This window comes from Plasmodium knowlesi (genome assembly GCF_000006355.2).
Source record: "Plasmodium knowlesi strain H genome assembly, chromosome: 7".
Lineage (NCBI taxonomy): Eukaryota > Apicomplexa > Aconoidasida > Haemosporida > Plasmodiidae > Plasmodium > Plasmodium knowlesi.
Window position 1 is genome coordinate 520867 of NC_011908.2, and position 15268 is coordinate 536134.

The 15268-nt window shown below is 39.4% G+C and overlaps 7 protein-coding genes across 7 annotated transcripts; 3 read left to right on the forward strand and 4 right to left on the reverse strand.

Moving 5' to 3' along the window:
• Positions 1 to 762: 762 nt before the first annotated feature.
• On the forward strand, positions 763 to 4641 carry PKNH_0710500 (conserved Plasmodium protein, unknown function; the record flags this gene model as incomplete). Its single annotated transcript, XM_002258362.1, has 2 exons — positions 763 to 3174; positions 3403 to 4641. The coding sequence occupies 2 exons, from the start codon at positions 763 to 765 to the stop codon at positions 4639 to 4641; spliced, it is 3651 nt and encodes a 1216-aa protein (XP_002258398.1).
• A 724-nt stretch (positions 4642 to 5365) lies between these two features.
• Positions 5366 to 5635, forward strand: PKNH_0710600 (conserved Plasmodium protein, unknown function; the record flags this gene model as incomplete). The annotated part of the gene is made up of 1 exon (XM_002258363.1): positions 5366 to 5635. One exon carries the CDS (start codon positions 5366 to 5368, stop codon positions 5633 to 5635), a length of 270 nt encoding a protein of 89 aa, XP_002258399.1.
• A 301-nt stretch (positions 5636 to 5936) lies between these two features.
• Positions 5937 to 7676, reverse strand: PKNH_0710700 (tRNA (adenine(58)-N(1))-methyltransferase non-catalytic subunit TRM6, putative; the record flags this gene model as incomplete). The annotated part of the gene is made up of 1 exon (XM_002258364.1): positions 5937 to 7676. One exon carries the CDS (start codon positions 7674 to 7676, stop codon positions 5937 to 5939), a length of 1740 nt encoding a protein of 579 aa, XP_002258400.1.
• Positions 7677 to 9036: 1360 nt separating this feature from the next.
• Positions 9037 to 10129, forward strand: PKNH_0710800 (26S proteasome regulatory subunit RPN8, putative; the record flags this gene model as incomplete). Its single annotated transcript, XM_002258365.1, has 2 exons — positions 9037 to 9556; positions 9669 to 10129. 2 exons carry the CDS (start codon positions 9037 to 9039, stop codon positions 10127 to 10129), a joined length of 981 nt encoding a protein of 326 aa, XP_002258401.1.
• A 566-nt stretch (positions 10130 to 10695) lies between these two features.
• PKNH_0710900 (uncharacterized protein) lies at positions 10696 to 11859 on the reverse strand (the record flags this gene model as incomplete). The annotated part of the gene is made up of 5 exons (XM_002258366.1): positions 10696 to 10880; positions 11090 to 11167; positions 11335 to 11385; positions 11572 to 11634; positions 11793 to 11859. The coding sequence occupies 5 exons, from the start codon at positions 11857 to 11859 to the stop codon at positions 10696 to 10698; spliced, it is 444 nt and encodes a 147-aa protein (XP_002258402.1).
• A 678-nt stretch (positions 11860 to 12537) lies between these two features.
• On the reverse strand, positions 12538 to 14703 carry PKNH_0711000 (heptatricopeptide repeat-containing protein, putative; the record flags this gene model as incomplete). The annotated part of the gene is made up of 1 exon (XM_002258367.2): positions 12538 to 14703. The coding sequence occupies one exon, from the start codon at positions 14701 to 14703 to the stop codon at positions 12538 to 12540; it is 2166 nt and encodes a 721-aa protein (XP_002258403.2).
• A 392-nt stretch (positions 14704 to 15095) lies between these two features.
• Positions 15096 to 15242, reverse strand: PKNH_0711050 (conserved protein, unknown function; the record flags this gene model as incomplete). Its single annotated transcript, XM_039113927.1, has 1 exon — positions 15096 to 15242. One exon carries the CDS (start codon positions 15240 to 15242, stop codon positions 15096 to 15098), a length of 147 nt encoding a protein of 48 aa, XP_038969568.1.
• Between the last annotated feature and the right edge of the window lie 26 nt (positions 15243 to 15268).

The following is a 15268-nucleotide window of genomic DNA, read 5'->3' on the forward strand; positions in this document are numbered from 1 at the left end:
CCTGGGCAAAAGAGTTTTTCCTCTTTTGGGGGAGGGTATCCTTTCTTCTGTTTGTTGCTCCATTGGGGGCAAAAACCCATTTACGCAGTTTTTATTACTCCAACATTTACCCTTATTTTTACCCCCCTGTAATTTGCCCATATTTTTTTTGCGTAAAAATGGCACTACTTTGTTCACTCTCCTTTGTTTATGGAGGACCTATTAGCGTAACGGCAGTGTTCACTTCGCACCCCCACCTTTTCATCACCCTTTGTAATTTATCTACCTTTCATCAGCATATATGCACCTTCTGTGGAAAATCATTCTTCCACCAGGGGCATTTCTTGTGTTATGCCCTCTTCTGGTAAACATATTACACGAAAAATATTTTTTCTTACTTGCTTATGTTGTGCCATTAATTTATCCAACTCTTTTTTTTTTTTTTTTTATTATTTTTTTAAATAAAAAATTATGTTTGTTTTAAAAATGAATGAAGCCTTTTATTTCCTCTTTAATAAGACACACCGTCTGGAGTGCAAGCGCATTACCAAAGGGAGAAAAAAAAAAAAAAAAAAAAAAAAAAAAAAAAAAAAAAAAAGCGAAGAAAAGAAAAGGGAAGTTCAGCAATGTGAATCTGAATATAGTGCACTGCACTGCGGGATGGAAAAACGTATTGTTTAACCCCCCCTGCACAGGATGATGTCAGTCAGGTAGAGTAGTACCCGCCACTGTCCTATTATAGAAACGTTTCTTTTTGGGCCCCGTTTACTTTTAAAACGCCCAATGAGCGACACGACGGAAGGTCTCACACAACCGCATTATTTGGTAGAACGTATACAGGGACGGATTCTGCTAATAGCTACATGGCATCTTCGCTTCTATTTCGTCATGTCCAGCATCAGGTGGGTGCACAGGAAGGGGAATAACTGCGAAAAGCGAGTGATTTCCCTGAACGAAATTAAAAAAAGGTACCTAAATGACGCCGCAAATGAGAGGAAGGGGAAATCGAATGAGAAGAGTTGTCGTGATGGGATAGACGCAGGTACAGAAAAAAGAAAGGGGAAAAAAAAACTAATAACATTTTACGAAAAAAACGCAGAAAAATGTCTTAATCAGAAAAAGGGATTAATCGAAAAAAATGTAAGTACCTATTCTGAGAGAAAAAAAAACAATGATGCGAAAATTTTGGAAAAAAAAATATATTGCTGTTCAGGTGAAAAAGGAGAAATAAAAAATGGTTATTCCGAATGCGGCGCGGAAGTAGACGACTCCTATGGTAAACATGGGATATTTGGAAACCACAGCAATATGAAAAAAGGGGGAATAGGCGGCAGAGACATGGGAGAAAAAAGCAGCCTGTGTACTCCTCACCATGAGCACCAACAAGTGAATATAAACCTAGACGTAAACATTCAATGGAACAAACAAAACAGAAAGCTTGAAAAGGATAACGCCAATGTAGGGGAGGTAAGAACCTTCTACAGAGACAAGCAAACGTACCATCCCATACAAGAATTCATTAGTGATAAATATTCTGGCGATAATGGCTACTCGGATGAATCTCCCATAGGTTATGAACGTAGAAGATGTCGTAAGGGCAAGGTACCACACACATGTGAGGGAGAGAAATATGAACAACACGTTCGTTATGAGAAACCAAGGGATCGTCATTATCATCAGCATATCGGCGGTGAATATATCCAAGGAAGCAGCAGTGGAGGTAAACCTCTCCCCCCAAACAGTTTCATAAACCATTTAGCAGAAGATTGTATCCCGCATGATCGAATGGAACCCGTCTCATATGTCTACCCCGAGAAACGGTACGGTGATCACGCATGGAAAAATCTCCACCACGAGACAGAGAAAGAGAACAGTCAGTACCGATATGACAGTGGAGAGAAACTTCACCAAGTACACAAGGTAGAACAACAAGCAGCTGAAACGTATGAAGGGGGAGCTGCGGAGAAAGTTCATCTGTATGTTAAGGAAGTTCGTCCGTATAGCCAACACCTTCAAAAGTATGTTGATAATCCTCTCGCAGATCCACTCAAAACGAAATCAACCAAAGGTAGGAAAAAATATGTTCACCAGGTAGATCTAAATAGAATTTACAGACATGGAGAAGACGAAAGGACAAGATTTTTCCACTTGGGTGGCAAGCATACTGGCAGTGGCAAGCATACTGGCAGTGGCAAGCATACTGGCAGTGGCAAGCATACTGGCAGTGGCAAGCATACTGGCAGTGACAAGCATACTGGCAGTGACAAGCATACTGGCAGTGGCAACGGCGAAAGTAGTCATCCTAATGAACATTCCTGGATAAATCACGATAAAACAAAAGGAGAAAGCACTAAAGCTCACCCCACAAAGTATCTTCCTCCCACAGATGATTATCAAAAAACAGCCTATCCTTTCAGTAGGGAGAAGGTTCTTCTTAGGGGAGCTAAGGAACAGAACAAATATGAAGAAGATAAAAAAAAAAAAAAAATTATTTTATCAATAAATACAATTAGTAACATTTTAAAAAAAAAAATTTTTAATTACTTAATATGTCTGAGGAAACACTTCTTGGTAAGGGCCCCTCGTCCCGTCTACAAAAAATATGCCAAGATTTTTACCTCAGGGGAGAAACATTATGGAAATAAAGACAGAGGCTCCCATCCCACAGTGTCGGCACATATCATGCAGTGTGCATCCCCACGAAAGGTAGATATTCCTTTGTGGTCTTTACAAAAAGGGAAAAAAGAGGGGAATTGTTCCGAAGGGCGAATTTCCAGACCCATGCGGGGACAAGTACAATCGGGTGGAGATAAAGAAGAAACCCCTTTAGAGAAGAAGAACATGGAGGAAGTGATCATGAAGGAAGTGAACATGAAGGAAGTGAACATGGAGGAAGTGAACATGAAGGAGGCAATCCAAAAGAGGGAAATCACATCCTACAATGAATCACGTGTACCAGGATTTGCAAAAAAAAACAAGAGTGAAAATTTAAAATTGTATAGGCATCTTTCCCGGAGGAAAGTACTAACAAACACTTTGATTGATAGCTTCATCGATGTGGACATAAATGACCAACGGAAAAGGAAGAAGTATTTGAAATTTTTCTCTATTTTGTTGTGCCTCTTTCTGAGGAGGCACATGCATAGATTGTTGTCTGTTTTTTTTTCGATGATCGGATCGTGTCATCGGCGGGAGGTGAGTACTTCGAGTTCAACACGTCGACTTCAAAACGTCGACTTCAAAACGCCGACTTCAACACGTCGACTTCAAAACGCCGACTTCAACACGCCGAGTTCAACACGCCGAGGTGTAGCACCACCAGGCGAATGAATAACCCACAGGGGGGAAGGCGCAAAATCAACGTTGTACTGATAACGACGCAACTATTCGCTTTTTTTTTTCTCTTCCCCCCCACCTGCGCAGGAAGAAAAACGAAGCATACGCAAGTTCATCAACAGTAAATTATATGCTGTGTCCATCCTGGAGGGGGCAGTAAAAAGGAGCGAGAAAAAAAAAGCGCTCAAGCAATTGGCACTGTTGAAGAAGGATAACCAAACCCACAACCATTCCAGTGACCACCCAATAAGGAGTAATAGCGTCGAAGAAAGGAACGTTGTGAAGAAAGCACCACACCATGTTGGATCTTCTCATAAGGATAACATCCCGCATGATGCAGGAGTTGGTGAATGTATAGAGGAGAGGAACAGACCAAAACTTACCTCCAGTCAAAGCCATGAAAACCCCTGCTTTGGTAAACCAAAAATATTTAGAACAGACGACTTTGCCATTTTCTTCAAAAAAAAAATATTAAAAGAGAAGGACGAAATTCTCCAAAAGTGTCTTTTAAGATCCAAGTCAGATGCACTTTTAGATTTTTTTAAAATGAATAAAATGGAAAATTTTTCCAAAAAAGCTACCTGCAATTCAGCTGTTTTAAATTTTCCCGAAGGTGTTTATTACAATGACAACATGAGAAGTTCTACTTTACTGGATCGTTTTTTCACAGCCACGTACAGCCCAGATGTACCAAAATTGGATCTGAGTACATATAGAAATAAAATCCATTTATCCTTCTATGAACATATGACTGATCACTCCACACTGATACGCAGCTCAATAAATTATCAGCAGGGCCACAACAAACGAGAAACCTATATGCACTTTAAACAGGAATGTTTCGAAACAGGTGGAGCCAATTGTGTGGGTTCAACTAGCCAAAATACTATTAAAAGCAAAGGATGTCTTACTACAAACATAGCAGATGCGGTTGATGGGAAAATGGGATCCATCTCCGAAGTAATGAATAAATTGGGTTGTCTTATCGGAGACTCCAACTTCCTGAACGCTGTAACTCCGGGGGGGGGAGACCATATGGACGACTCCAGCGAGGACGACCTAAATGACAAAAAGTGTAGAATGTTCTTTAAGCAATTTAAGAAGGAACTCACCATGAAGTGCAAAGGAGCTACACCTGGAGAGGAAGATTATTCCGATCACCGTCACACCGGGGTAGACCCTCTCTTCCAAGTGGAGGAAACGCAAAACGGGCTGAGCATGAGCGACCTGAGTAGCACCGTGGGTGTGTCAAAAGGTGGAGACACGTATACGCATGAGGATGAACGTCGAAATGGAAATTGTACCACTACGTTTATACATCAATAATGTTGTGGATGACCTTTTTTTTTTTTTTTTAGTTCAACGTTTTTTTGGTCGAACTAACAGGGATTATCCAATTTGGTAATAGGGACATGTGGCGGTTATCCCTCCGGCGAGTATATATTTTGAGTCGCCTCTCCACGAAAATAACTTCTTCAACTGCGCACTTCCTTACATTTGGTGCGGAAAGCGTTACGGGGATTTTTTTTTTTTTTTTTTTTTTTTTTTTTTCACCATTCATGTATTGTGCCATTTGGGGATTATATATATATATATATATTTTTTTACCTCCTTGGTGGAATTCTTTACCCCTTTCGCTCGGTGCCCCAAGGAACACAAAAAGTTTTGCTGAGCTTTCACGTCGATTGGGGCGAGTTGCTCGAATTGGGTTCCTTACCATGTGCCAAGGAATAACTCACACTTTGGTTTGGTAATCCGAGCGGAATGAACACCCTGCTCTCCATGTGCAGCTCACTTCGTTGCATTGTTCGGCAAAGTATCTTCAGAAAGGGAAGTAAACATTACTTATGAAAAGGGAAACATGGAGAGAATGGGACATGCGAAGTGAAACATACTAAAGCTACATTCCGGACAGGTGCACTGGCGTGTACTTTTATTTATTATAATTATTTTTTTTTTTCCTGTGGGAACAGATGTAATACACCTCAAGGGCTCAGCTGACAGAACCACGAGAAACTACTGATCGTCGTATTCCGCCCCCCCCCTCAAAATGGCACTCAGCGTCACACTCCCCAAGTCGGTGCTGAAATACATAGTTGTGAACTACGCAGTTAGAGTGACCCCACCAAAGGTGACATCCCATTTCAGCACAGCGAAAATTCCAGAGAGCTTAAAAGCTTTGTATGAGAAGAAAGTCGAACAAATGGAATTGCGAAAGAAAAAGTTGGAAATGAAAAAAAAAAAAATGGATAAGGTTCAAATTTCGAAGGAACGAAAAAATAAATTCAAGTCTTCCAAAGGGCAACACAACGTATTTTAGGAACATCTTCAGAAATTATTCCGTTCAGGAAAACGGCAAACAGGAAACGATATATGCGTTCCTTGGACGGGGAGAGGTTTCTCTCTTTCCCTGCGTCGATAGGTTTTGATAACTGTGTGTCTCCCTTTGCATGCACAGTTGTATGTATTTTGCACCTCGATTGGGTAGAAACGTCTATACCAAGTGGGAACCCACATATACATATACATATATATCTGTACATATATGTGTAGTCGTATATATATATAGTCGTATATATATGTACTTGTAGAGATTTTGTCGCCGCCGGGGTGGGAGCAAGTTAGGTTCCTCCCTCGACCTTGAGCGCAGTTAACAAAAACCCATCGGCCAATTTGGCGTTTTTTATCACAGGATGCGTTCGCCGCTTCACAACCTGTTGCTCTCTTAAAACAAATTCATTGAGCTTCATATTTATAAAGGAATTGGTAGTCATTAGGCCCTTTAAGAATATGTTGCATATGTTTAAGTCATCTGTGTGAATAATTATCTTGCTATCATTTTTCAGAAATTTTAAAGACACCTTGATGAGCGTCTCAATGAGGAGATGTACATCTGTGTTCGTGTTGTAAATGAAATCGCTCGATATTATTACAACGAATGATTCCGCCCCTGTGTTGTTCATGTGGTCTATCAACATATGTTGTAGCTGTGAATGATCGTCTGGCGCAACTGTGGTGTCCGCCTCTGTCTGGGCATTCTTTGCACGCTTGTTGGGGGGGGATACAGCGTCAACCACCGGGTTAGTAATAGAGTTACTCATCGGCTCACTTGTGGTGTTCGGAGGATTCAGAGCATAGTCCTGCCCTCCATCACAGGGGTGGTCCACCTGGTTTATTCTCCTTTTGTGAGATTGCCCCTCCTCAGCCGCTGCCACTTCGGCTACGTTAACTACTTGGGCGTCTTTAGACACTTCCTCCATTGGGGCCACTCCTTCCATTTGTAACTCCTCCGATACTACTCCCGGTCCCTCATGTACTGCATCCTTTCCAACGAGATCGCCGTTCCTGTCGATGGCGAGCCACTGCCCGGTGTTGAGTCGTGGAGCGTGTGATGCATGCAGGATACTGACCTTGGCAACGTTGGTACTTTTGGGAATGCCAAAACTGGGGATAATAGAATTAGAAGCATTTTTATAAACTAGAGAAAAAATATTCAGATGATCAGAATAGATGATGTTGAGTATGCTTATCATTAAACCGAATGAATCATCATAAATTATTACATTCGGTTTTTTCGAGGACAATGTGTGGAGACTTTCTTTGCCTAAGTGATTTGAGATGGCATTCCCTTCCAATTTTCCCGTTTCTTCAATACTCTTTTCCATACCTTCCTTCACATCAATGCCTTCTGCATTATTCCCTTCAATACTTTTTTCCATACCTTCCTTCACGTCAATGCCTTCTGCATTATTCCCTTCAATACTTTTTTCCGTACTTTCCTCACTCCCTTGAGGGCTCTGCCCACCCAGAAGGATATCTCGATTCAAATGGAACAATAAATTTGATAAATAATCAACCCGAACAGAGGATATTTTTTCAGGAAAATATTTGTAATAGAAATTTATTAAATTTACAACATTACATTCATATACAGTAAATTGGCATAAATGTCTTTTCAATTTTTTTTCTACATATTTAAATTTTGATATAACAGTTTTATTTTTATAAGTGGAAGAATTATGAACTAGCTTTTGTATAACTTCGTATGGATTTTCTGATATATTGTCTTTCATTTCTGCAATATTTTCTTCCGTTAATTTTTGAGAATTGTTATGCTGAAAAATATCTTTGTTTGTTCCTTCAATATTTCCATAAAAATCAATGTCCAACTTATTTTTATTCTTTTTGCATCGAATCCATTTGTTATTTATGTAGGTGTATGTGGATCCATATTTTTTATTAACAAGGAACATTAAGTTCAGGTAGTTTTTTTTTATTTTTATTTTCATATCCACCACTTTGTGCAACCTGCACTTGAGTTCGTCGTCAATCAAGACGAAATCGTGTTTCAGGATTTTCATGCTGGATACACACCTTTGGGGGGAAATGTCCAACTGGAATTGATTAAGGCAAGATGCTATGTTAAATCGTCTCTTCACCTTTTATGCGCGATGGAATGCACGGCGATGTCATAATAAGAGGATATACCTCCGATCGGTGCACATAACAATTTTACTTTCCTATTGGTTATGTGCCTGTGGGTCTCCTTTATCTTCAGGCGCTATATCCCTTCTTTTGAAAACCAAATGGGCACACTAATGTTGGTCTGTGCATGTACAAATGTGAAAATTGTTTCTATGCACGTAGGTTAGGGGGGGAGATGTCCGAATGGGGAATCCCGCGAGAGCTGTGGGTACATCACAGTTGCCGTTGGTAATATTCTCCTTCGCGGTAACCTCCTACTTTTTTTTAACATATACGTATTATATATCTATTACATATGTATATATATGTATATATATGTATATATATACATATGTATATATATATGTATGCATTTTTTTTACTCTGTCACGACATGATGATCAAGCACAATCCCACTGCATTCGTGTGCGTAACCGAGATTGGTACAATTCGTAAGCCTCCGTTATATATCCGTGGCATACTTGGAAGGCAACCCCCAAAAGGCTTTCTTTTTTTTTTTTTTTTTCCTGTGAAGGCGAATGCAGGTACCAGGGACGGCAATGGCAAATTGGGGGTAACGCACGAGGAGGGGCACAGCCCACCACTCCCCATTTTCCTCCTGTGAAAAAAAAAAAAAAAGAAAAAAAAGAAAAAAAGAAAAAAGAAAAAAGAAAGAAAAAGGACCTCTGTGGAATGAAGGATCTTCTTTTTTAGGGAATCTTTCTTGAAGTAGCATTTCTCCTTTTCTCCTTTTTTTTCCCATTTTTGCATTTCACAGGGGAAAAAAAAAAAAAAAAAAACGCCTCACCCTTTTTTTTCTTATTTCACCCACCTAGCAGATCTAAGTGATATATGTCCCCCTTCGCTCATTCGTTCATTCGTTTGTTCTTTATGCTCGTTTTTGCACATTTTTGTTCATTTGTTTTTTTTTTTTTTTTTTTTTTTTTTTTTTGTGAGTGAATATCTGCATCATTCCCTTTGTGCTCCCGTCGGTCACTTCAAGTGAGGAGCGTGTAATTCGGAACTTCTCTTCCCTCCAAGGTTTAACAGGCGCACCTGCGTACACCTGTGTGTATACAACTAGATTTAGTTGGCATCGTGACATTCATCGTTGGGGCTGTTTCACCATCGTTAAGACGGTTCGTCCTTTGGGACCACCCACCCACCCGTAGCGCACAACCTTTACGTATATACCCGCTGCACGTGGAGGTTTACGCCGACGCGGAGTAACACACACAAAGGATAGAGAGAAACAAAATGGAAAATGACATCTTCGAAAAAAGCAAAAATGAGTTAGAGAGAATCTATCTAAACAAACATGTGGTGGTGCACCCCATAGTCCTCCTTTCAGTGGTGGACCATTACAACCGTATAGCAAGCAACACGAAGAAGAGAGTACTTGGCACAATTCTTGGAGAAAAAATAGACGGTGTTGTACACCTCACAAATAGTTATGCCTTGCCATTTGAAGAGGACATCAAGGATATTAACATATTTTTTGTGGACGATAATTATAATGAAAATCTCTTCAACATGATACGGAAAATTAACACTAGAGAAAAAATTGTTGGGTGGTACACTACGGGTTCTAATATTAAGCCCAATGACATTTTCATTAATGAAATTTTCTACAAGTATCACCACGCACCCATTTTCCTTTTGGTAAATGTACACACAGATCAGAGCATCTTTCCTGTAAATGCTTATGTGGCTATTGAGAAGGCCATCTCTGATAACAAATTTAGAAAAACTTTCATTCACATCCCCGTGACGATAGGTAAGATTCCTGTGCATCCTTCATGGGGGGGGGTACCTAATCCCTGTTTACCCTGTCCTATTCCTTACGACTTTCTTACCCCCTGAACCGTATTCTTCCCCCCCTTCCACAGGAGCGTTCGAAGCTGAGGATGTTGGAGTGGAGTTCCTTCTGAAAGAGCTGAAGAGTGTGTCGACTTCGACCCTGGCAACAAAAGTGGGAGACAAGCTATCCTCCCTGAAAACCCTCATTTTAAAGCTCCATGAAATTTCTGCCTACTTAAATGATATTCTAAATGGAAACATCGAAATGAACGTAAAAATTTTGTACAATCTGCAAAACGTATTTAGTCTCCTTCCGGATACGGAGAACCCAGAACTTTTGGAATCCTTCATGGTAAAAAATAACGACATCATGTTAAATGTATTCATTGGAAGCATTACCAGGTCAGTCATTGCTTTGCACAATTTAATTAATAACAAAATTGAAAATAAAATAAACGCAGAGAAGAAGAAGAAACTGGACGTGTCCAAAGATGCAGAGGATGATAAAGAAAAGGACAAGGAGAAGGAAAAATCCAAGAAAAAAAATTAACCCATGGAAAAAAGACCCGATCGGTCAATAAAATATTCCCATTCTAATGAAGGGTAGAACAATGTACAAAATGAAAGGATCAACAAATAATTCTTTCTATTGCGATGAAAAAATTAGGATCATCCGAATAAAAGTTGATTGTATAACGAATACAAAAATGGAACAATGTCTTTTTCGCATATTACATGCAAGACAAGACGTCCAAAAAAAAAAAAAGAAAATAAAAAAAAAAAAAAGTTTCCACATGCACGAGGGGAGGGGGGAGGGGAGAGTCCCCTCGTGCTACCCGCACTGTGTGTTTCTCCATTTCAACTTAACAGTCCCAAATCAACCCTTCTTCCTTTTCCCTTCTTTTTTTAATTTTACAAAACATTTACGTAAAAAAATAAAATAAAAAATGAAATAAAAATAAACCATTAATTGATGGACAAATGCCATTACAATGTAGAGGGTAAGAATATCTATTCATGTGGTGTTTGGGAGATGGTCCAATGGAGAACACTCGGTGCTAACAAATATATCAACACGCATTTTTTTTTTTTAAGCAATTTACTTCCCTAACCGTATCATCCCTGTACATCGTTACCCTTCGAAATGGTCTTCATAATCTCCACTGACCGCTTGTGCATATCGTCGATCATTTTGTTCAAGTCTATGTTGTCAAAAAAACCGGGGGTATTACCATAATGATTTTTTATTTCAATTTTTTCGCTCAAGTTGTACTTCCGTCTGTTTCCCACGTTTGCGAATCCTGCATGGTGAAATGGAATGATATTTATGAAGATATTTATTTCGTCATTCCGATGGACTATACACTATACGCTATGTCCAGAAGATACTCCTTTCCCTTCTGAAGGCTACACATTTATCATTCCAAGTGGGAGGGAGAGAGAAAAAAAAAAAAAAAATTGTAAAATTCCATCCACATGAAGGATCACTTCGAATGGGGGAAAAACATACCTGAGAGGGGTAGAGCTTCGGATCTGAAGTCGATCACCTTTGGACTTTTGTGTTGCGGTATCACCGCTCGTTCGTCATCTAAAGGGAGGAGAAGAAATGAGAATGCATAGGGTACGTAACTCAAGGGGGGGCTCTCTCTTTCTGCTTTATATAATGCACATAATTTTTCATTGGAGACACTTGGAAATTTGCGCGGGGAACCATTCCACACTACGCGAAAGAACCAAAATGGATAGTATCCCTACCTGGGTAGAGGAACTTGTTGGGCGGTCTAATCAAATCATCCTGTGTATTTTCTAAAAAGGAGGAAAGAGAAAGGTTAATGGAAAGGTGAACGGCGCAACTCAGTAAGCTTCTTGCGCGATGCACTTTTCCCAATGTTCTTGTGCTTGTGCTTGTACTTGTACTTGTATTTGTACTTGTACTTGTACTTGTATTTGTTCTTTCTTTTTTTTTTTTTTTTTTTCCTTTTCCATCCTTACTGCTTTTATTCAGCCGTTTTATCTTGTTGTGCAATTTGACTACATTGGGCTTTTCTATAATTTCTGCGTTGTTAAATGGGTGGGAAGAAAATGAAAAAAAAATATATATGACAGAGGTAGGAATCGTGATAAGCATGAGCGTAATGATTAACAGAAATGATGAAGAAGCTACGCGGTAGCAACAACCATGTCCATGCGCCGGACACGCATCGAGCGCTTACCATTCACGTGGATTCGCTTGATCGTCCTGAACCTCCGCTTAACCTTTGACCGTAGTCCCTTGGCCATTTTTTTTCTCCACGCTCGACTTAACGAAGAAGCGGATTGCTTTTATGCTTAAGTTTCAACGTAGCTACAAGCAGCGATCCCTGCAGTTGGAAAAATCTCCTTGGGACAGTGCTATTATTGGGGAGCTGTCGAAATCGCGTATTTTTTTATTGGCCGCTATGCCAAATGGAAAGAAGAAAACGGGATGCTCCCAAAAAGTTGCGTAGGAAAATTTTAAAAAAATTAAACTCAAAATTAAAGATAAGAAATGCGGAATGGGAAATAAAAAAAAAAGTAAGCAAAAAAAGGTAAGCAAAAAATGGAAAGCAAAAAGTAGTAATAAAAAAAAAGAGTGAGAAAGAAACGTGGTTATGAAAAATGCCAACCCGCTCAACGTCCTTGCTTAACGGAACTGCAAATTTATTTCCAACTGAATGGGTCGCTTTCTTCGCGGCGGATGCGCTGGCAAAAAATGCGGGCAAAAAATATAGGCAAAAAATGCGGGCAAAAAATGCGGGCAAAAAATATAGGCAAAAAATGCGGGCAAAAAATATAGGCAAAAAATGCGGGCAAAAAATATAGGCAAAAAAGGCGGCCAAAAAATACAGGCAAAAAATGCGGGCAAAAAATACAGGCAAAAAACGCCTGAAGATATTGCACGCGAAATGAAGATTCGCGCCCCTTTTCCTGCCCCCCCCCCTACCACACCCACTTCTTCCTGCGCACGTGGAGGTCCTTGGGGGCTCTGTAGTAATGGTTGCTGTACGTGCCAAAGTCGAAGGTGAGGTTGGGGACGATCATTCGGATGTGGGTCTCCAAGCGATCAAATGGTACGTGTAGCCTTTTCACACTTTTGAGCATTTTAAAGAGCTGAAAAATTTCGATATTAACAAAATTGCTCCTATGGATAATTTCAATAATTCTGGAAATCATCTTTTCGTTTTTATATGATAATTTTGCACACGAATTTAAATATTTTATGGCATCCTCTGTAGACAAATAATTCGAATTGTTGTCAAGTCTTTCACACAGAATATTATCCACCGCAGAAAACACCTTGCCGTTCATATAATAAATTTTGCTATACGCATGAAGAATATTTATCAGGTCGGTTCCTTCGAGGGAATTTATCTTCTTCTCCCGAAGGAACAAATCTGCAATGATGTCATACACGTCCCTCTCGAAATATAAATTTTTACTGTAACTTAGGAGATAATTCATTAAATCGATGGGAGTACAATTGGCAAAAAATTTTCTGTAAATTTTCACCTGCACGTTAAATCTTTCCATGTGTATTTTGGACAGTAGAATCCTCATATTGCAGTGCACCTTTGTTAAGGATATTAAGCACTGCGATAATTCTGAACAACCCATATGTTTGTAGATATACTGTAGGAGGAGCAAAATTTCGTTGTACAGCTCGTCTATGTACATACTAAATTTGCTGTATGCGTAGAGAACATCTGTCACGTTTTGCGATGCTTCACTGATCAATGGAGGAGTTTCCTCCAGTTCTTCCGTTGATCCCTCACACGATGCTTGGGAGTCGTTTCCTCCACGACTGTACCTCCCCAATTCATGCGATCGGCGGAGATCCTCATTGTACCCCTTTATTCTCTTCAATGTAGGGGGATATAAATGCAGGAACAATTTCTCATGGTACGTTTTAATCTTGGCATATGAATACAGAATCCTCTTCATTTGGATAAAGGGGGTAGTTTTGGCAATGTTTTCTCCTACTAAGTAAGTTCCAAGTTTATGTAGCAGCTTGGTTAAATTCTTATTAACATGTTGATAGGGTTTATCTGTTTGATTCATTTTCCCCTTTAATGATTTTTCCTTGGGGATTGAAAAATGAGGAGATGCCTCGATAATTTCGAAAAGCTCTTCATGAGAAAAGGAGCTGTGATAGCTCCCAATTATTTGAATCATCTCCCCTATAGGAATGTCTTCCATGTGGATTAAGTTTTCTCTGTACAAATGAGCAAAGCTGTAAAAGGTGTTACTTACGGTTAACGTTGTACATGTACCTAATTTTATGTTCTCCCTTAGCTTAGTCACCAGTATGTGCAATAATTCTCCATCCTTATAATGACAATTAACCATTATGCGCAGAATGATAGAGAGCAATTCACTGTCTTTTACATTGATTATGTCGGAGGACAACTTCCCGATGAATTCGTGGATACACACGAGCTTATTCATCGTGTGTAAGAGAAGAAAAACCATTTTTAAATTCTTTTCAATCTTGATGATCTTGTTCATTTTTTCAATTAAGTCTTTTGATATTTCTTCGGAGATGTCCATTTTCTCTCCGATTAGTCCATATAAGGTTTTTAAAAACTGGTATGATGTGCTCTCTTCCGTGGTACGTTGGGTGAATAAGCTTGTGGATCCTTCCTCATCTTGGCTTCCATCCATTTCGGTAACTCCCCCATTGTTGGATAGAAATGGGTTGGCCCCATTATCAGGGCAAATTTCCTCCCCGTTTTGAACCCCCTCAGACAACTTATCACCTATGTAATCGGAATCGATCCTGATCCCCCCTTCGGCGAAGTTCCCATTTTTTGTATCCCTATGGAGGAGGTGATTCCCTCTCCCATGTGCAGCTATTTTGAACTTCCTTAATTTTTTCTGTCCCCTTCCTAAGGTGTAAGAATCACTTTGTGTACACACTTGGTGGAACTCACCACCGTGAGATGAGTACTCCTTCCACTCGTTACCCCCGCAACTCTCATTTTCTGATAAGGGAATACTATTGCTATTACTTAAGGGGAGATATTTGTCCTTTCCCCGAACGCTTCGAATATACTTCACGTGGATACAGTGAAGTGTCCGTGATTTCGTAAACAGGTTTGAGAACATAATTCCGTTGCTGTGTCTTCGTTTTACTTATCTTATTATTTTATTTTATATTATTTTATATTATTTTATTTTATATTATATTATTTTATTTTATTTTTTTTTATTTTATTTTTTTTTTTTTTGATGTCTCTTCATCAGTGGCATGACCATTCAAAGGAACAATTTGATGTTTCATCTGATTTAGCTGATGGCACGCACGTTAAGGTGTTACATGAAATTGTTTTTTCTTCTCGCTCACTTTGTACATGTAGAGTTACAAAGATTTCTTTGCATAAATGGAGACGTGAAAAAGGGTGTTAAAAAAAAAAAAAAATAATAAAATAAAAAAAAATAATGAATTTGCACAAGCATGCTCAGGTGTGGCATGCTAGATAACCATATGGAGAAAAAAACTACTTTACAGGTTTTTCACTTTTCTCATTCACATTTTTGACATTATCTTTCATTTTATCTACAATTGGGTTGAATATGTAGTACCCGCTGCAAACCCCGATGATGGTTGCCACACATATGCTCTTAAAGTCCGTTCTCCGCTTCATTTTTTTGCAGCTTCCCTAAGGTGTCA